Consider the following 22,503-nt stretch of genomic DNA (forward strand, 5'->3'; position numbering starts at 1 on the left):
AGTTCAACGGAGTATTAGGGCCGCATTGAGGGAAAAAAATAAATCTGAGATTTCGAGAATAAAGTCATAATATTATGAGAATAAAGTCATAGGTTTACGAGAAAAAAAAGTTGTAATATTATGAGAATAAAGTCAGAAGTTTACGAGAAAAAAGTTGTAATATTATGAGAATAAAGTCAGAAGTTTACGAGAAAAAAGTTGTAATATTATGAGAATAAAGTCATAATATTATAAAGTAGTATTTTTTACATTTTCTCGTAAAGTTATGACTTTATTCTCGCAATATTACAACTTTTTCTCGTTAAGTTATGACTATTCTTGTAATATCACTTTTTTTCTCGTTAAGTTATGACTTTATTCTCGTAATATGATGACTTTATTCTAGAAATCTCAGATGTTTTTTTCCCTCAATGTGGCCCTAATACTCCGTAGTACATCTCGTTAAGTTATGACTTTAATCATGTAATATTAAGACTTTTTTTCTCGTAAAGTTATGACTTTTTTCTCGTAATGTTATGACTTTATTCTTGTAATATTACAATTTTTTTCCCGTAATGTTATGACTTTATTCTGAAAATCTCTGATGTGTTTTTCCCTCAATGTGGCCCTATTACTCTGTAGTACATTGTCTCTGTGGCCCTCACAGCATCAGACTTATATACTATATAATTAGACTATAAGCTATGTTACCTTCATCACAACGATCCAATGTTTTGCGGCTCTAGACAGAAATGTTTTCGTTTTCTTTGCCTAAACTGGCTCTTTAGATAGTAAAGGTTGCTGACCCCTGGACTAGCTGATCAGTTGCGGTTAATAGACGACGGACCCCCGCGCACAGATTTCACGTACAATCTCCGGGGCTCGGCTAATGCTAACTAGCTAGCATAGCAGCTAGCTGTTCTTCTAACACCAGAGGACAACACAAGCTGAAGATGGAGCACGTTTTGTAGCCGCCAGAGGACAAAGACTGCACGGGCGTGCGAAACATTTTATTATATGAATTGTACAGCCAATGATACAGAAAGCTAATAGCTCAAAGACAGCGAGGGTGTCGTGAGTGTAATGTGTCGCTGTGACAGAGAGGAGAGAAACAACAACAGAGAAAGAGCCGACGCACCAACCTCCAACCTGAGGTTAGCTATATGTGGGTGTTTTTAGTCGTATTCCTCACGTTTAAACAGTTGCAAACTCGTATGCGAACAGGTCATTGATACACACATACAGGCATAAGAACAAGATAGTCCTAGCTTGCATTAAATATGATTGTTTCTGTACTTACATTTTCAGTTGTATGTACGAACCGATCCAGCCAGCGCGTTTTAGGCGAAGGCAATATGGCGGATATACAAGAAGCGGTGTAGTCTGGGAAATTGAGGCGCTATGGCAACGGGGGCCCGGGGTCCCGAATCAGAGAGAGAGGTGGAGGTGGATGATACCTGGAGAGCCACGGGCCGCCTGTCTTTGTGCACATCCGCTCTGCAACAGCTTTACATCTAAAACTACATTATCTGAGAGGGGAAAAAAACAACTTTAATGGGCTGAATCTGAGCCACCCAGTTTTTTTTTGTAATTTAGAAAATATAAGCACATTAATAGTATATATATATATATATATATATATATATATATATATACATAAACTGCTCATGTCAGGAGTACATTTATAAAGTAAAAAAAAAAAAAAAAAAAATTAAAATATCTATTTAAAGAAAAAGTAATACAAAATTTAGAATATATTCTCATCGGTCCATAAGACATTTATGAAACACATAATTAGTTTTAATTGCCTTCTTGTTCTTGATATTTCTTATCATGGTGACATATTGACGCAGTTCTTGACAATGAATGTTCAAAAGTTGGTTTGGAGTCCGCCCATCTCTTCTTGTGAATGTGGAATTTTCCCCAGAATTAACTGTATACAGATAACATGATATCTTTTTCCTTCTCTTTACTTTCAAAACATATAAAAATGTCTAAGCTGAAATGTAACTGTTTGCCCAGTTTTCTTTCTTAAATAGGCTAATGTTGAACATCCACCGGAAATATTTTGACATTGATAAAATAAATGACATATTGTTTTATTTTATATCCTGATGTGTAGCCTATAACCTGAATTCTGAACGTTTTTTTAAACTGAAATTAGCAAATCATAACGAGATGGTGGAGAAGAGGGAAGTTGCAGGCTACTAGCCATCTTTTTACATATTGAGTCTCTTCCCTACAGTCTACATCACCCCTTCAGAGTCTCAGATCGGGGACTTCATTTATTCAGTCATTCAGTAGCCTACTCATGCATTGTGATGTAGTTTACATTGTTACCACTAGAAGACGTTAGAGATCTGGTGTAGCCTAGATATGGATTACTGATGTCAGTAAGGTGGTTATTGATTTGGAGATTTGCAGGTCAAACAATGTCTGTAGCTATAAATTGGCAGTTGTGAATACATGCAGTCAATGCTGAAACACTGCATTTAAACAGCATAGTATCATGTCCTCATGACTGTGGGAGTTGTAGGGTGTTAAGGTGATTGCCCACTCACCAAGTGGAGCAAAATAAAGGATAAAATGTTTGGATTAAGTGGAGACACGTCTGAGGCTGTAAGGGACATATACAATGTATGCTACAAACATTTGCACAAGGAGTCATGGGTTCTGCAAAATTGTGCAGAGAGGTTATAATGGCAATTAGTAGAATGACTAGGTTAATAAAAACAGATAGGAAGAAGCTGATGAGACTGGGTATGCAATGACTCAGTGAGTGGGATGACAGCTGACATTGTTGGTGAATTATTAGACATAATAGGCCTGGAAAAACATTTTTAGAAACTGACTAGGAAGATCTGGAGACCAACCGCATATTGTAATTCAAGTGTTCTCAGAGAAAACTAGTCTTCTGCACCTCCTCAAGGCTCTGTTTTCAGGCTTTAAAAAATCTATCTAATCTAAGACCTGTGATTGACTTTGGCCAATCACAGGTCATTTCAGAGAGAGAGAGCGTTCCTATTGTCTGTGCTGCGGCTGGTGCAACAAGGCTGCTCATAAACTTTCTCATTTTACAGCTAAACGGTACACTACAAGATGTTTCTGAAAACATTTGAGGAGAGAAATAGGCATTATTGCAGTAACAGAATATTGATTCATATTTGATCAGCGCTGCCTAGTTTGACCGTTGATTGACAGCCAACTCTCATAGACGGCAGCTGGACGGCAGACTCCAGATCAGCTCTGACTGCTTGTTTTCACAGAGGAACATGATTTTTTTTTCAGATTACCTGTCTCATGCACTACTGTCAGGATATATAGTGACCGTTTTATAATAATAATTTTTATAAATCATATTTGCTCCATTTCTACCCACTGCTGCTTTAATATCAAATAAAAACGTTTGTAAAATATAAATTAAATTAATTTATTTGTGATGAAGAATGTTTGCCTATATCATGTCCTATTAGTCCTATAGTCTGTACCGTAACCTGAAAAACTACTCAAAATATGTTCAGATCACCTTGTACGAATTTCACAAACAACGGCCCAAAACAATTGTAACTAAAACGAACAAATAAAACAAATAATAAATAAAAATATTATTATAACATAATAATATATGATAATATTATTATATATAATATACATGGACTACACATCAAATGGATGAAATAAAAATAGTATTATAACATAATAAAATATAATAATATTATGATATATAATATATCATAATATTACTACATATGATATACCTGGAATACACATCAAATGGTTGAAATACAAATATTATATAACATAATAATATATAATCATATGATTATATATAATATATAATCATATGATTATATATAACCATATGATTATATATAATATACCTGTACTACACATCAAATGGATGTGAAGAATGAATCCCCAGTGGGGGTGTAGTGTAGTGTGCAATGCGAGCAGAAGGCGTAGCTCCATCAGAAGGGGGTGGAGGAAGGAGAGGAGCGAGGAGCGGAGCGGAGGTAAGGGGAGGGGAAGTGTAGTCGGTCCATGACATGAATGAACCATGTTCGGTAACGGAGGCTTAGCTCTCCCGGTTTGCTCCTTTCTCCTACTACATCTCCCGGTTCTCCCGGTTCTCCCGCTCACCAACAACTGGCCCGTTAAGGTAAATAGCTCACGGAATAGCTGCTTGTTGTCCATTTGCAACACGGTTCAGAGTAGTGAAGTGGGACTGGGCTAGTTTCTCTCTCCAGCGGGAGAGTTGTTACTCTCACAAGTCTGTCACTTTGACTGGACGCTGTCTAACTTTCACCGTAAATTAACTCTTGGAGCATTTTCATTTCGGCTACGATATAATGAACCCAGCAGCGATACTGTGTGAATTAAAGTTCAGTCCTGTAGTGTAGCAGGCTTCGAGAGACCACAGTGTAACGTTAATTGTGTGTGTGTGTGTGTGAAGGTAGGCTAACTGTGAGGGGGGATGTCACGGTTCTCCTCGGTGAACCTCCCTGAACAGTTGATAGTTTGTTGGGTTGAGTGTGGTGGGATGCTCGGTGCATGTTGCACCAGGAATGAACGGTAACGACCTGTGAAACGACTAACATGTGCTCACATTAGACGACAAAACAAGGCAGCAGTGAAATGACATAAATCACGTCATTTATGAATGGGGTTTGGTGTACCCTTCCTCTACATCAAATCAACCTGTTTCTAGCCTATTGTGTGGTTTATCTTAATAACCAGACTGAAATACTTGGTGAGTGGTGAGTGGGGTCGATGTTTGGTCTGTCTGTCACTCTACTCCCCCCCCCCCCCCCCCAATTCAACTTGCCCTGTTTGTTTATGGTGGAGGAGCTAAAAACGGCAACTTTGCTGAACTTCGTCCACTTCATCCATTGGATGGATGGAACAGAAGCAATGCATGTAAACTGTTTCACATGTTTTATAGAATTGAGGCAGATGGTTGCAAAATGCAAATATGGTTCATTTGAGAATCTAGTTTGTGTTTTGTCTTCTAACTCATCATTTTCACATTGTGTTATCTGTGTGTTTGTCTCTCCAGTATACTCCTGTCACTCCATTCAGAACTCTGGCAGCTTGATTGTCAGAAAAACAAACATTCGTTACTGTAGGCTACTTGTTGTGGCCCACTCGTAAAAATTGGACATTTCGGTAAAATGAATAACTAAGTTCTTACATCTAACATTAAAGTGGCAGTATATTTTTGGCATCATTGGGCAAAGATTCCATAATAATCTTTCAGCATATTGTAATTCAAGTGTTCTGAGAGAAAACTAGACTTCTGCTCCTCCTCATGGCTCTGTTTTCAGACTTTAAAAAATCTAGCCAGTGACGGGAGACTTTGGCCAATCACAGGTCATTTCAGAGAGAGCGTTCCTATTGTGACCGGTACTTCGCGCTCCTTCAAGCCATCTCAGTCTCTTTTACAGCTAAACAGTGCACTACAAGATGATTCTGAAAACATTTGAGGAGAGAAATAGGCATTACAGTAACAGAATATTGATTCATATTTGATCAGCGCTGTCTAGTTTGACCGTTTGGTTGGAGTTCGCGAGTGATTGACAGCCGGCTCTCATAGACAGCAGATGGACAGCAGACCTCAGATCAGCTCTGACTGATTGTTTTCCTCCGGTCTGTGAAATCTTGCAGATGCCGTTAGGAGCACCGGAGGACACCGAAGGACACAGAGGCACATGATTTTTTTCAGGTTACCTGTTATCCTACTGTCAGGATATAGCGACCGTTTTATAAAAATAACTTTTTTTAATCATATTTGCTCCAATCTCGCCTACTTCAGCCTTGACTTACTGAGATACTGCTTATTACAATGTAATTGGATGAACAGCCACACACTGAGAAAAAAAATTATGAGCAGTTTTGTCAGCAACCAACAATTTCAGTGATAGTTTTGCTTCACATATATGTACTTAACGGTTTTGTTGATTTTATCCTTGCTAATCCCCCCCTATCTAATCTATATAGTGATTCAGTAATTCAGTCTGTCAAATTAACTTAAAATGTAAGGAGGCAAAAATGTGATTCCAGTCAGCTAGATCGCAGGAACATCTCTGCCTTAAAGCAGCAGTGGATACAATGGAGCAATTATGATTAAAAAAAGGTATTTTTATAAACCGGTCGCTATATCCTGACAGTAGTGCATGAGACAGGTAATCTGAAAAACATTATGTTCCTCTGTGTCCTCCGGTGCTCCTCAAGGCATCTGCAAGATTTCACAGACCGGAGGAAAACAACCATGTTGAGATCAGTTGAAGAAATACCAAGCACCGCCCACCAGCCGGATCACCGCCAACAGGAACGCTCTCTCTCTTTGAAATGACCTGTGATTGGTCAAAGTCTCCCGTCACGATTTTGTAAAGCCTGAAAACAGAGCCATGAGGAGGTGCAGAAGTCTAGTTTTCTCTCAGAACACTTGAATTACAATATGCTGAAAGGTTATTATGGAATATTTGCCCAATGATGACAAAAATATACTGCCTACTGCCACTTTAACGTTACATCACTGACTGACCATTTGGCTGCTCTCTTCACTGTGGGCTAAATGACCAGCAAGCTGACAGACACACTCACACACTGATCTTCTGCCTGACCAAAAGGCTAACAGGGTCTGACTGTTGAAACTGAGTAAAGAAGACAACATGGTGACAGCCAGCAGCCAGCCAGCCTATCAGGGTGTCTTTGGGTCTCATGGTTGAAACTCTAAACAGATGCATTACCAAAGGCTGTGCAAACAATTGTTTGCAGACTCTTTTTCTTAGCAGCACTCACAGCTCTTCTTCTAAACCATAAACACTGCTTTGTTTCTTTGCACATGTATGGACTGAATGTTAATGCCCTAAAGACAGCTGATACAATGCCCCATATTTGTCTGTTTAGCACTGCATTTATCATTCAGTCCATTCATTGTTGCCAATGAAAGAAAAAAGCTCATACTGTACAGTGAGCTGGGTTTCTGCATGTGAAGCTGAGCTTTGTGGATGAAGCTGACTACACATACAGTCGATGGCAACAGTAAAAAAGGAAAGTTGTGTAGTGAACACAAAAACTGGCATGACATCTAAAATCCTTTGTTGGCAAAGACAGTTGAAAGACAGCGTCTTCCAACAGTGCTAAAGCAAGTCTTTGCACATTATTACACACAAACGTAATGCACCATAGCAACAATGAGGTAATGCTTTCTATTTCAAGGTTTGAATTTATTATGTTGTTAACATCTCTTAACATTTCTCTTTGAAATAGCAGTCATTATTGTTCCTATCAAGATGTGGAGAGATGACTTGCTTAATTCAACTGCATGCACTACACTCTATGCAGGTGGGCCAGTAATGGCACCGATATTTGAGATGAAAAATCTGATAATAATAGCACTTAAAGGTGCTAAATTTGAAATTCAGAGCATTAATGTAGCAGCAAACAACTATTGTCTATGTAAAGATATAGAGAGGAAACGTCTACCGGAGCAGAGAATGAAGTCTCTCTCCCTCTGTGTGAGTTGTAATCAGAACTTCTCTGCGCTTTGTTGACATTGCCGGGCCGGCCGGACATGTGAGCGTGCCCCACTAGCTAGCTCACGGCCGCCGCTCTGCATTGCTCTCATACGGCGGGCCGTCACTGATGTGTAGCACCCACCCTCTGGTTCCTCCCCAGGTTAACACTGTTAGCTCTTTCAGCAATGTTGTCATTGTTTGCGCTGTTAGCGCTGTTAGCACCATTAGCTGCTAGCCGCCGCCGTAAAGAACGTATATTGCCAAGAAGTAAAAGTCAATTGTTCGTTCCATTGAAACATCCGCGCCCAGCAGCAAAGCTACGCTTCCGCCATTTTGGACGGAAAGCGACTGACGGACACCAGTAAAATGTCCACATACAAAGAGCCGTACAAAAGTAAAACAAAAAGATTTCCTCTTCTATTATCATATTCTACCAAATTGGCCTGTGTTGAACAATAAAATATTTTAGATATAATAAGCGTTTTCAGTCCAAAATGGGGCCAGCAGCTGTTGTAAAAAAAAAACCACCAGAGTTTCGTCTATTTGCTTCTATACTCTTTGGCTGCTGGCCAGCTGTCACCATGTTGAGAGCCATGAGGAGGCAATCCCTCAATCATAGATATGCTCTGAATTTAGAATTCAGCACCTTTAAACACATAAACATTTCAATGAGATCCCTGGAATTTGTTTATTACAGAATAGTGATAAGATACTGTACATACTGAGGACATCTTACAGTTAAAAAAGATAAACTTGTGAGTGCTGCCTGGTGGAAAAAACTAATGGTGACACTGTTTCTAAATTACCTTAAACCCATCCTATTTGGCATTTCTCTTCATACGGCGATATAGATGTGTCTATGGTAAGATGATATTTGCTTATAGTATCGACAAGGCCGATATCTGCTGGGCTGTACTCCATACTTTCAATCTGTTCACAATCCTGCAGCTGGATTTAAACTAAAATGTTGTGTTTAACTTTCCAACATTGTTGATTCATAAGCAATGCAATAAATGGTCATTTCTACGTTGATTTCTATCATAAGCACAACAGTGTAGGTCAGTGCTGTAACTTATTCCAGCACGAGAAGACTGTAGTGAAATCCCATTGCAAGGTATATGGTTACATTACAGGTTATCATAGAAGAGCTTCCTTTGCCTATATAGATTTTGATCTCAAACCCCCAAAACCTTACTCTGGAAGAGGTGTGAGCAGGGTTGGAAAGTTTTGCTTCTCTCACCAGTCAAAAAAAACAATGGTAATCCATTGAGTGGCTGGTAGATTTTAGAATCCACCAGCCACAGTGGCAGGTGGACAAAAAAGTTGATTTCCAATCCTGGGTGTTAGCATGCTTTTGGTACATAGACTTCTTTCACATAGGATGTTTCCAATTCAACACTTTGCATAGGTGATCTCCAGCCCTTCATTTATGGTACGTGTCCACCGGGGAGTTTTTTTATTGCGAGGGCACACGCCGCTTCCCAGCATTGGACGCTTGGTGGGCTGCCACTAGACACAACACACTCGGCACCTGATTGGAAGAACGCTTTCCCTCCGTGGGCTGCTGCTCCCAGCTTTCAAACCAGAAACAATATGGAGGCTCGGTTGAAACTTTCTTCTCTTATTTCACGAAAATAGTTCACTGAAACGTGTTTTTGAAAACATTTGAGGCGAAAAATAAGCCGAATCTGTCTTTATTTTGGATCGACAACTTTTATTTTAAAAGGTCGTCGGGAGTTTCGAGAGGCGGCGAGTCGCGTCGGACGCCCGTGATTTGCATAAAGTAGACTAGCCCTCAACTTTATGCAAATGAGGAACGGCCGTAGTGACGCTCCGTCTATCGAATCGCGCCGCCACGCCACCAGAATGCATTGCACGGCTGCTTACATAGACAATGAATGGGAAGCGTGGAAAGGACGGATCCTGTGGACACGTACAATTAGTCACTGAACCAAAAAAATGCACTGGCACTGTTGCAATGTGTCATCCCACCAAACATAAAGTTGTCTTTTTTTTTTTACGTCCGACCCATTGTCATCCTAGAAACACTTTGATTGCCATAACTTTGATAGTAAGCAACTATTACTGTCTATTTTCAGCTCACAAATCATACACATATCGAAACACACACACACACACACACACACTATAGGGATGTGTGTGTTAGTGTTTATGTGTTGAATTAGCCAGAGGGTAATCTGAGTAGGGAGCCTGTGTGGGCTTGTTTAGGACCCTGTTGAGACAACACAGTCGTGGGGCTTCGAGCCTTGATGTGTGTGGATGTGTGTTTGTCGGTTGAGGGATTAAAAAAATACCACTTTACTGAGACTTCACTTGAAGCAAATCACATCCTTCTGATACATGGCAAACCAAATCTCCACTTCTAGCTCAATGTGGAGCAGACTTGTCAATTTAGGGGAGAAGGGGAGTCTCCTGGGTACCCATAGACTAGGGCTGCACAATATATCGTTGTTTTTTTTTATCGTCATCGCAATATCAACTTGCGCAATAAACATGTCGCGAAAGACTATGATATCGCACTGTGGGATTTTTTTAGTTAGTTGAAAGAGAGTATCAATTAAAAAAGTGCAATTTAAAATGCAACTATTATTCTTTTTTTGTGTCTTTTGTGTTCAGTTCAATGTTCAGTATAACAATGTTCAAAATAATTTCCTTTAATTCTTTTAATTCAACAAACAATTTGTTGTATTTTAGTAGAAGCTTAGCTTATTTATCGAACGTACTTTTTAGGAGACCAGGCTGCAGATAAACAGACTCGGTTCTGCAAAGTTGTACTTGGCTGAGATAAAATAGTTCTATTTAACCTCGTGTGCAGGTTCAGTAGAATGCGTTACAGCTGAACTCACACGTGCTAGCTAATCACTGCAGCGTAGAGGTCGGCAGATACAACTCTTAGACGGTCAGGTAAGGTCACTTCAGCCAGTGAATTAAAAGGCTCAGTTGAACTAAATTGAAATTTATGTTTTTGAGATATCCATATATGGACAGATGTATAGATGTCAGTGCATCCACCCTAACATATGGGGGTCACAGAGTAAATATGATCCATGTTCATGTGTATGTGTGTGTGTGTGTGTTGTGTGTCTGCCAGGACAGAAGTGAAGGGAGGGTGGAGCAGCGTAACATCCATCTACAATCATACAGCTTTGGAAGTCACAATGTCGAACAGACGAGCACCAAGGTACTGTAATCACACTCATGTCTCACTTCTGAAATGTGTAATGTAAATGTAATTTGCGTCTGACTGTGACACGTGAGACAGGTAGGTCATTTTAACCTTGTGTCAAGGGACAGACAGACAGACAGACATGTGTCAGTAGAGTTTCCTGCCTAGCTCCAACTCCCAAACTGCAATTTGATACGTTATATGTGGTAATGACATGCTTGATTGTGTTGTTGTTTTTTCTAACCATTGTATATTTTCTTCCAGGAGGAGGTGTTTCAGTGGTGGGGAGAGTGGTCCAGTTGGTCCTCTTGTTCCAGGAGCTGTGGAGGAGGAGTGAGGAGTCAGGAGAGACACTGTCTCATACAGAGGTAGTATGGTTGCATACACACATACTGTATAGAGGGAGAATGATTCATATGTGACTCTTCTTACTAGGGAAACTGGGTGCAAGCTGAAACACAAGCATAGCCTCAGGGTGAATGTGACCAACTAATTCAATCACCTGTGGTAGCTCAAACCAGGCTCAGCATTTGAGGCATTATAAGTAGTAGGAATAAAGAATCAGGTGGAGATGGGGGGAGGGGGACTGCAGTAATGGTTAATCGGAGGAGCTTCACTCATCCCCTTTAAAAGCAGTAGGAACGGACCAGGAGCTGTGTGGCTGAGTATGAGCTGTGTATGAGAAATAAAACACTGTGAAGTCCCAAAATACAAATCTACATCATGAGAGGTAATATATATCGCCCCATATTTTCTGTCAGTTGCAGACGATGTCCGTTTTTGAGCTGAATTCATATTAGTGAGTGTATTGGTAGGCCTGCCTGGGGAACCTTTGTTACTATCTGCCTATGTTTTTGTTATTATTTACTTAAAGCTGAAGTAGGCCAGATTGGAGCAAATAAAAAAAAGTTATTTTTATAAAACGGTCGCTATATCCTGACAGTAGTACATGAAACAGGTAACCTGAAAAAAATCATGTTCCTCCGGTGTTCCTCTATCTGCAAGATTTCACAGACCGGAGGAAAACAAACAGTAAGAGCTGATCTGAGGTCTGCTGTCCATCTGCTGTCTATGAGAGCCGGCTGTCAATCACTCGCGAACTCCGACCAAACGGTCAAACTAGGCAGCGCTGATCAAATATGAATCAATATTCTGTTATGTTAATGCCTATTTCTCTCCTCAAATGTTTCCAGAATCATCTTGTAGTGTACTGTTTAGCTGTAAAATGAAAAAGCAGCCATTGTGAAATCTGTTGAAGGAACGCCAAGTTCCGGAGACCGGAGCACAGCCAATAGGAACGCTCTCTCTCTGAAATGACCTGTGATTGGTCAAAGTCTCCCGTCACGGGCTAGATTTTTTTAAAGCCCAAAAACAGAGCCATGAGGAGGAGCAGAAGTCTAGTTATCTCTCAGAACACTTGAATTAAAATATGCTGAAAGGTTATTATGGAAGTTTTTTCCCAATGATGCCAAAAATATACTGCCTACTGCCACTTTAAGCGATTAAAAAGGCTATATGTTAAGTATGCTTTCGTGTACACTTCCACTACTGAACATATTGTCAGACGTGACTGCATGTGGGGTTTGGACTTTAGCTTGTAATCAAAATGCCATCCTGAACTCCATCAAAACTGTAAATAACTTCACTGTTGAAGTTGGAATCTGTGTTAACAGCTTATTAGTCTGGTGTGTAGAAACACACTGAACCTCCTTTCCTGTTAGATTCAGACCAATCCTGAGATTTAAATAATGAATCAAGTTACCGCTGCATGACATCATTAATAAGAATCAGCCATTAATCTGCCTTTTACAGAATGTGATTAAAACCACATTCATTTTATTTATTTTTTTAAGTAGCCGAGAGATTGCGTAGTCAACTGGAAGAGAGACGATCTCAACATAAAGGTTGTTATTTTGTGATTTTTTTCTTTTTTCGCATCTCTGCCATCTAAAGCCCCTAAAATCTTGTTTGTGATAAGAGGCGGCCTAAGAATTTAATGTTAAAATGAGCACCAAAATAGCACTGCACCGTCCCCTTCTGAATAAACAGAACCTCAGCTGCACCACTCAACCCACCTCAGCTCAAGCGGGTTTGTTTGGAGCCAGGAAATGACCAAACAAGCGTATACGTGGACAACCAGACGTTTGCATTGCAATCGAGTTTGTGTAACCGTTGGCCCTGTCTGGAAGATAGGGCCCAAAGTCTTTAGAATGAAAGACACAATTTGATGTTAAAAAAAGAATCACCGGCTTGGGTATTCATGAGGATTCATGCATGTCTTGTCCATACGGTCCATGTATAGACAAAGGAAACATGTACATTTATGCACACAGTAACAACACATAGTGGAGGAGTGAGAAGAGACATGGCCATATACAGAGGGAAGTTAGGGAGAATGTGTGTGTTTGTAGCCATCTTGTTACCTTTGACCTCCCCCCTGTCAGACTTGCGGAAATGTCTGTCAACCAAGATTAACGCCACTCTGCCCTCACTGTTGGCCTTCTTCCCCCTCCTCCCCCTTTCTTTGTTTTTCTCCTTCCCAGTTTCTCCTCTCATGTCTGCCCCTTTTACTCCTCTTTCCATTTTTTTCCTCTCCTCTCCACTTCTTTTTTCCACACTCTTCTCCTCTTCTTCCTCTCTCCCTTAATCGCCTCTCCTGCTTTTTTTCCCCCTCTGTCCTCTTCCTCTCCTGTCCTACCCTCGTCACCTTCTACCAATTAGATGTGACACTCTCACACAGTGACCTCCCGCTCACCTCCTCCTGCAGTCTCTCCTACTTTACCGTCTAAACAGTGTAGGAGGATGGGCTGAAGAAAGAGAGACACAGATAGATAGGCAGAGGAGGTGTGTGTGGGGGGTGCAGTTAACATGGTAATGAAAGACAGATGCATTAACTCCATGCTGGACTCCTGTAGGTCCCTCCTAACACACACACACACACACACACACACACACACACACACACACACACAGAATTAGGATCATGTTAACCATAAACTACAGCACTCTTAGACTGATTTTCTTGGTACAACTGTTGCAAACACATGTTACTTGTTGCGAAATTTTGCAAACTTGTGAAGTTCTGAGACCCTTGAGATGTTTTCCATCAGCTGGTTTAAAGTGAATAAAGAGGTCCTCACTCTTTCACTGTTAAAAGTACATTGGAGTAGTTACTGTTCTTCAGAGTCGGCTAATGTTGTTCGCATGTCATGTTTCCTCTGAAGACATGAATGTATGGACTTGCTGGTAGTCACACAAACACAATAGAAACCTACAGTAAACACACACACACACACACACACACACACACACAGCAATAGCAGGAATGACGTGTGTACCTCATAATGTCCACTTTGAAACTGTACAAAGTTTTACCATTCAGCATTCACCTACATCATCACACCCATGACCTTTTATCGCTCATTTGTTAATTAAAATACTCATTGCATTTATTTAGCTGACGCTTTTATCCAAAGTTACTTAAAGGCCGTTTATAGGAAATTCAGATATTTGTTTCTAAACACATTATAAATTTTGGAAAATAATGACTGAAAACATGTTGCAAAGACTGTGAACATTGTAGTACTGGATTGTGGAGTTAGACCGTTAAACTGTTTTTCGCCAGTTTGGTGTTCAGCATTTTTTAGGCGGGGCTGAAATCATGGCTCGATGACGCAGTGGAACCATCCTTTACATAACCCCACCCGACATTTTACAGGGCCTTTTTACCCCCAAAAAAGGCACTGGTCGGGGATAGTACTTTCTGAAAGTAGTGGAACTTTCGGGGTGGAGTTTTGCAGGGATGACCGTCGCTGATTGGTGAAACGCACAAAACGCAGCGCCGTCGCTTCAACTTGTGTACCGCTTCACACATAAACAAGGAAGTACTCTAGTATCGATTTAGGACCATTTTAGGACAAGGGGAGAGCATTTCTCTCTGTTTAATAACATTGAAAGAAAAGTTAGGCTCTGCTGTCGACCTCCCGACTCATTGAGAAAAAAGAGAGAGAGAGAGATTGCGAGGGTGAGCGGTAGAAGAGAGGGAGACATTGTGGTGGTGCTGTGAATGAGAGAAAAACAGTTATTTTCTGATTGTTTCATGGCGGTTACATTCTAAAGCACAAATAAATAACCCTAATTTCATTCATTACATCCAACGTGCAGCAGTAAATGTTGTCGCAGTGAGATAAAACCTAACGTTTATATTTTCCCAGCGTGTTTCTTTTAGATGAAACAGGCGGGTACACTGAACTACAGGCTGCAGAGTGTGTTTACCTCTGTGATCACCAGCAGCCCTCGTCTCATGTCATGTTGCTTTTTCATACGTCAGCAGACTGATTTGCCTAATCTTCGCAGGTCTTTAGACCGCGGTGGAAACGCAGACAACAGTGGGGTGAAGGAACCTTTTAGTTCCTTGAAAAGTAGTTAAAGGGACTAAAAGTCTTTTGCTGGAAACCCAGCTAATGTCTGTGGCAGAGTTGGGAGGCATGAGTTGTAGGAGTCAGGTGAGGGGAGAGCAGACAGGACAGATGAGGGAGAAGAGGAGCAAAGGTTGAGGTGGATAAGGATGTGTGGAAGAGAGAGCTTTGGGAGTTTGAAAGAGGGGTAGAGAGAAGGATATGAAGTCGTGGTACGAGACATGAAGAGGAGTTACAGAAAGATTAGTGGTAGGGCAGAACCTGGTGAATATCAGCTTTGTGAGTAGGATGAGTGAAAAAAGGTTGTAAAGGTAATAATGATAGTAAGATTGTGCGCTGATTAATTTAGACAATGTTTACAGCATACCAGTTCAGCTTAGAGTGGTATTACCTTTTTAACTCACTCTAATCGAGCTGCTGAAAAGTGGTTGAAAAGCAGCCTTTATGGAAAGAGGTGCTTCTCATTTGGAGACGTGGAAATATTTGGTGGTAATGGTGATACATTTAGTGTTAGTTAGTAGTCAGTGTATAAAATGTGAGACAGTAAAGGGGATAACATCAGCATTAGTCAGCATGGAGCACTTTGAATGTGTAGTGGGATTTTTTGCCAAGTGTCTGAGAGGTGTATATAAGTACTGTTTGCTCATAGCGACAGCTGCTCTAGCTACTCATTACAGAAATAAACTCACTTTTCATTATGAGCACCAAATGTCAGTGAATCACTACAAAGTAGTATTTATTTCACAAAGAAATGGTAATGGGTGAGATGTCACGTAAGCTGTGTGGGCATAATGGAGTGGTTTTGGAAAAAAGATGGTTGTGGATGGTAACGTTGGTTTCATACATTTTCTAAACACCCACTAAGCCTTGGCTCTTCAACTGGCAGCCCACAGGCTTTAGGATTTACCTGCGCTTCGATTCCTTGCTGTTATTAAGAGATATTTCATTCATAATATTTCATCCGTCACACAGCGATAGGTAGGTGACGAAGGAAAACCCAACATGAAGTTGTTTTAGTTTAGTTCCTTCAACAGATCGTAGTGCTGTCAAACACATCACTGCAAAATCTCCCATAGGTGTTTAGTTGGGTTGAGATCTGGTGACTGTGAAGACCATAGCATATGATTATTTCCTCGCCAGCTTTGCCTTGCAGCCAGTAAGAACAGCCACTATTACAGCCCGGTCAGTCACTGCTGTGGCGACATGACACAAAAACATACAAAAACAGTAGTCTGTGTATTTATCTTGCAGTGAAATTGTTTCTGTGATGGATTCATTTACAGCTTGATTAAGGTTCCCGTGGACCTCACCTTACTTGACTCATCCTGCTTGTTAACAAAGATACAACTGGAGAAGTTATTTTTACCTCCGCCAAGGCCGAAGGCCTAGGAAGGAGGTTGTGTTTTCACCGGCGTTGGTTAGTTGGTTTGTCTGTTATCAGGATTACTCCAAAAGTCTGTGATGGATTTGAATGAATTTTTTTGGAGGGGTGGGGTGTGGCACAATGAACAATCCATTAGATTTTGGTCGCGATCCGGATCATGATCCGGTTCGATATTTTTATATTATACATATTATTCGATATTTGATTAGCGCTGCCTAGTTTGACCATGTGGTCGGAGTTCGAGAGTGATTGACAGCTGCTCAGAGACGGCAGACTCCAGATCAGCTCTGACTGCTTGTTTTCCACCGGTCTGTGAAATCTTGCAGATGCCGTTAGGAACACCGGAGGACACATATGCACATGATTTTTTTCAGATTACCTGTCTCATGCACTACTGTCAGGATATAGTGACCGTTTTATAAAAATAAAGTTTTTAATCATATTGACTCCATTTCTACCCACTGCAACTTTAAGTGCTTCAGTTTTTGAACAGAAAGGACACCAAATTGAGGAGACACAAAGGAAATTTGCCCTCTCTCTGATGTGATACTGGGATGATAGTGTTGACAGCGTATTAATCATATTGTATCCTGTCTCCTGTATCCAGGTTGTCCACCACCCAGAATGTAAACAGCTCATATTGTGTTGGCTCTCCTAAACAGTACCAACTCTGTCCAAACCAGGTATGATGCTACACTGATACTGATGCTATACGGATTCATTCTCTATTGAGTCCTTAACCGTAGAACACAGAGGTTAATGGAAGAGGTAAAAAAAACAACTCTTTAAGCTGCAGGTATCCTTTTCTGTATGTGTTTGTGAGTGTTTCATTGTGCTTTTCAGCCCTGTCCGAGCCCCAGTGTGAGCTTCAAACAGCACCAGTGTTCCCAATTCAATTCTAAAGCCTTTGGAAGAAGATACTACCAGTGGATACCTCTTTACCCAGGTATGATATCAATCTATTGTATTCTATTAGTCTTTCTTCTTCTTCTTTTCCATCAGTCTGCCTGTCAGGTATCAATCTTTAACACAGTCAAAGGAAATCACAATGCCATACTCTCCTAGCTGTCTGTAATTGTCAATGGAGCATATTCTGATAATCATTGAGCTTGATTGCTTTCATTCAGTCTTACTGAGTCCCAGCAAATGTGAAAGATTGAGGTTACTCGTCTACCACCTTCACTTAAAGCTGCACGGGGCAGCTTTGCATTCGGCCAGTCCAAAATGATAACCACATGTAACTAATTGAATTTTGTAGACTTCATTGCACAGAAATCCTTTAATGTGATGTCACTAAAGTAAATATCTTTTCTTTTTTTTTTTAATATGTCATTTCCTGTGTAGCTGATTACATCAGCATCTCCAATAAGCCATGTGACCTGCAGTGCACAACCATCAGTGGTGAGCGACAGCTGCTAGTTCCTGCCCACGATGGTACATTCTGCCGCGATGCCAAATACCATGGAGTCTGTATAGTGGGAATATGTCAGGTAACCCAACAAGAAAAATGTCATGATTTTATTTTTCTGTTAGAATTAGATTTAGTTTTTACACTTCTTTATAACAAATGTTTCTTGTTGATGAGAAAAATCCCCCCGGCTGGACGAGTGAAGTCTCTAAACAACTACCAACCTAACTGTCCGTTCTCCTCCAGCCTGTAGGTTGTGATGGGGAGCTGTACAGCAGTAAGGCAGTAGACAGATGTGGAGTGTGTGGAGGCAACGGGACGTCTTGCCAGCGCGTCTCTGGATCATACAGGAAGGCACTCACACAGTTAGGTAACACACACACAAACACACAAATGTGCATACAAGTATAAATTCTGAACCGTTATGATTAAAGTCAAGTTAGCTGGTGTTGAATCTGGTTACACTGAATATGCTGGATTCACATTCTAATTTCTATTTCACTGATAAGCCAGCTGCTGTTTTCTGATGAAAACAGTCATCTGGGCCTTCAGGAACCCTCTCATCAAATTTCACTGTAATTAATTCATTGCAGAATGTCTAGAAGCCTGAAACTGGTGGGATGACTATGGTATAGCTTCCCAAAGACTGTTGTAATACCACTTTAACCGTTTAAGTTGTAAATGCAGTGCTTCTGGGTGACAACCGCCAGGCTGTGCATGGAGGGATTCTTAAAGGGACAGTGTGTAGGATTTGGTGGCATCTAGCGGTGTGGTTGCAGATTGCAACCAACTGAGTACCCCTCCGCTCACTCCTCCCTTTCCAAGACTACGATAACGTGAGCCGCCGAGTGCAAAACCGTGGTAACACCGTTCACCTCTCTCAGAGGCCGTCCATAACATAATAACACTACTTTAGGAGCAACAGAAGTCAGATGGCGGCTGGCGGTACCACGGTTTAGCACTCTGCGGCTCACGTTAACGCAGTTTCACAAGCCTGTCGGAGAACTACGGTGGCCTTCAGGTAACGTAAAAACGTGAAAGGCTCTCTCTAGAGCCAGTGTTTGGTTTGTCTGTTCTGGGCTACTGTAGAAACATGGCGGTGCACCATAGTGGACTCCGAGAAGAGCACACGCTCCCTATGTAGATATGAAGGGCTCATTCTAAGCTAACTGACCACGAAGCAGCTGAGATTGATGAACTGAGGCGATGCATACTGTTGATCTCGGTATCCTGGTTGTTTCGTAACAGAAACGTGTTCGGGACATATTTAGCCACGTTGGTGTCTTTGGTTCATTTAGTACACACTGTTCTCTGATGATTAGTTCCCCACTGACAATCGTGCCTGTGTGTAAAAGTAGGTGTTTTTGTCATCAGGCTATGTGTTCATCACCAACATCCCAGCTGGAGCTTCAGACGTTCAGATCATAGAGAGACACAAGACTGAGAACATCCTGGGTGAGAACCTACAACTTCTTTAAGGTCAATAAACTGAGTATGAAATCAACAGATTTAAAACCTAAAAAGAAACACTGTGACGGTGGTTCTAGGATGTTTTTTATTATAAAATTATACATATATATATATAGTATATATATATATTAAAGGGGACATATCATGCTCATTTTCAGGTATTTTTTCAGGCTTGTATTTTGGGTTTCTAGTAGAACATGTTTACATGCTTTAATGTTCGGAAAACACATTATTTTTCTCATACTGTCTTACACCTCTGGAGGAGAGGGGATGATAGTGGCATCATCAATGAGTGCAAAAACGTAAAATGAAATTACAGAATGATAATGATGTTTCCCCTCCTATCTAGCCCTGTCAGATGAAGCTGGCCATTTCTTTTTCAACGGAAACACTGTGTTTGACAATCCTCAAAACTTCCACGTGGCGGGAACAGTGTTTAAATACCGACGTCCGAGCAATGTGTTCTCTGACGGGCTGGAGTATATCATTGCCCAGGGACCAACACTTCAGGGCCTGAATGTTATGGTAGTAAACACACACACACAGGACAAGTATATGTGTGACGCATTTTAATATAATAATAAAGGAATGAGTTCAGTTCCAGTATGAAGTAGTTAACCTGTGATTTTTCTCTTTGGACATGAAGTACTACAACCTGAATGGGAAGCTCCCCCACATCACCTACGAATACACCATCCCCCGCACATCTCATGACATCACTGCTACAGAAGGCGGCGTCACCACAGGCCCCTCCCACTCCCATCTGAACCTGCCCTATAACTTGGTAAATGAGGAAGTCAGAGTTCATGTTGGAGCGACCAATCACACTAGAGGGAGTGTGACATCTGTCCATCACTACAACACCCAGCTGGGAGCTGATGACCAATCAGATGTCCAGCTGCAGGACGAAGAAGAAGAAGAAGAAGAAGAGGAGGAGGAGGAGGAGGAGGTAGTGTGGGAGATCAGGACACCCAGCCCTCCACCGCCAGCTGCCATGTTGGTCTACAGACCGGCGAGTGTCACTAGTCATGTATTCAGCCATAATGACGTTGAGGAGCGAGGACCTCCAGTACCATCTGGCTACCGTGAGTCACAGACCAATCTGTGTTCTTTAACACATTAGTCTGCAGAGATGCTGCCAATAGACGGTGCTTCAGTGATGGTTCGTCAGCTGACAAATAATCAACCATGGAGTAAAAATGCTCATAGCATCACTCCTCTATAGCTTTACATAGACAATAGATGTTGGTTGCTTCATTAATGCTCTGTATTACGGAATTTAGCTCCTTTTAATTAACTGTGACCGAGTTGAGGGATTCCTCAAACTATCTTTGTGCACTGCAATTTCTTGTTACTTATTAGTTAACATAAGCCAAAATAGAAAATAGCAGCGAGCACGTCTCCAAATCTTGGAACAGTATCGTTGTACCAGGTAGAGGTAAGAACAGAAGAAACAAATCACCGCCACTCACAGATAAAAAAGTCTTTTTTGGTTTATTCTGGGCAATCAAACAAACGTGTTTCAGCTATAAGACGTCATCACGCTGATGATATTGTTATCTTCATAACATATAAGCCAACATGATATATCAATAATAAGCTAATAGTGCTACAGGAATGAGTCCGGAAACCCAGAAATGAGTTAGCATTTTACCACTTCCAGTTCCCTCGTCTGGAAGTCGATGGGTTTTTAGTTAGATGCCTGAAATAAGATCTGTAGTTAACACAAGCCAAATACCTCACTCATGACTTTTGAAGCATTTACGTGTGTTAAAAAAGGCGGTTGCTCACAAGCGGCTAAATGAGACTACTAAACGTCATCACGCCGACTCGTCCTCCTTTACAGTCTCATTGTGTATACTCACGCTCGTGACCGGGGTGTAGTTCATTTATAACCTAACGTTAGCTTTTTACTTCTGCCGATTGCATTCACGTTTCAAAAATCATAATGTGGTGTTCATTTGTGGAGATCATCTTGCTGAACAAAATCATAAACGCTTGTTTGCCACAGAGTTTATTTTCTGCAATAATCCAAAACCCGACGGAACAATCCCATTGGCTTTCTGTGGAGGGAAGCAGGGCGATGCTAACTTCCTGGTTAGTCGACAAAAATACATCATCCCTGGAGCGCTCTATATGGCCAGTATATTGGTCTAGCTTTAATACACACCGGGCTGATGACGGCAGAAGGCTGGGGTAACAGCCCTTCATTAGGAGTATACTGTATACTGGCCTTTACATGACCAAATAACCTCTTGTCTGTCCGTCTGTATCTATCTAAATGTATCTATTTGTCTCATTGTCTCTCTTTTTGTTTTTCCGTTCATTAAGGAAGTTCCTCCAACTCGATAGACGAGCCATCCGCTGCTGATGACAACACTCTGGTGCTCCCTCTGCCTGGTAGGACACACACATGAAGCCTCACACCTCTGTGTGGAGCGTTTTAATACCTTTAGGAAAATGAAACATTTGTATACTGTATGTTACACTTGAAATATTATGCTATGATACACAAGGAAATGTCATGACAATTGAGATGATCATTTAAACACATTTTTTCATAATACATTTTACACATTTTTATGAAAATGTGACTTTTGCCTGTGTTGTGGGGTAGTGCAGTATGGTGAGTCAGCACCACTATATGGTGTGGGATAGGCCTCAATATGGCAACTCCTCCACACAAAGGGATTGGATAGGATGGGAATGAAGCATACAACAGACCTACTAACTCCAGTGTGCTGTTCTGTAGCTGTCCCTTGACCTCTGACCTTCATGTGAAGAGAAGAGGCCATAAAAGTGACATTTAAACAGAGAAAAAACAAGATGTTAGTTTAGTTTAACAACTATTAAAACAGACAATCAATAGTTCTCCATTTTTAATACGTCTGTTTATCTTAATCTATGAAATAATTCTTCATTATTTTACAATAATCTCACTGGTATGTATCCATTAAAACCTCCTGGCCAACATTACTGTCTCTAGGAGGCTGTAGTGGGCTTAGTTTTAAAGTATCATAAAATAAATAACGCTGCAAAGTTACGCAAAAGTTTGGTGAGGGAAAACTGGCATTGACGTTTTCAAAGGAGTCCCTTGACCTCTGACCTCAAGATATGTGGGTGAAAATGGGTTCTAT

General features: G+C 40.9%; 2 protein-coding genes across 5 annotated transcripts in view; one reads left to right on the forward strand and one right to left on the reverse strand.

Moving 5' to 3' along the window:
* Positions 1-1,425, reverse strand: part of LOC141777778 (E3 ubiquitin-protein ligase RING2) — a 157,051-nt gene extending 155,626 nt beyond the window's left edge. For 3 of the 4 annotated variants that reach the window (XR_012595969.1, XR_012595968.1, XM_074652333.1), the window contains exon 1: positions 1,280-1,425. The gene's annotated coding sequence lies outside the window, so the exon portion shown is untranslated. The remainder of the gene's footprint in view (positions 1-1,279) is intronic. The other variant, XM_074652334.1, reaches the window with a different exon arrangement.
* A 2,545-nt stretch (positions 1,426-3,970) lies between these two features.
* Positions 3,971-22,503, forward strand: part of LOC141777791 (ADAMTS-like protein 2) — a 28,205-nt gene continuing 9,672 nt past the window's right edge. Inside the window, exons 1-11 of the mRNA XM_074652349.1 lie at positions 3,971-4,138; positions 10,612-10,701; positions 10,951-11,054; positions 17,096-17,171; positions 17,332-17,434; positions 17,833-17,978; positions 18,143-18,266; positions 19,271-19,351; positions 19,716-19,891; positions 20,013-20,451; positions 21,698-21,766. Coding sequence (XP_074508450.1) covers positions 4,037-4,138; positions 10,612-10,701; positions 10,951-11,054; positions 17,096-17,171; positions 17,332-17,434; positions 17,833-17,978; positions 18,143-18,266; positions 19,271-19,351; positions 19,716-19,891; positions 20,013-20,451; positions 21,698-21,766 — 1,510 coding nt within the window. The 5' untranslated portion in view covers positions 3,971-4,036. The remainder of the gene's footprint in view (positions 4,139-10,611; positions 10,702-10,950; positions 11,055-17,095; positions 17,172-17,331; positions 17,435-17,832; positions 17,979-18,142; positions 18,267-19,270; positions 19,352-19,715; positions 19,892-20,012; positions 20,452-21,697; positions 21,767-22,503) is intronic.

The sequence above is a fragment of the Sebastes fasciatus genome, chromosome 11, assembly GCF_043250625.1.
Source record: "Sebastes fasciatus isolate fSebFas1 chromosome 11, fSebFas1.pri, whole genome shotgun sequence".
NCBI classification, from domain to species: Eukaryota; Metazoa; Chordata; class Actinopteri; order Perciformes; family Sebastidae; genus Sebastes; species Sebastes fasciatus.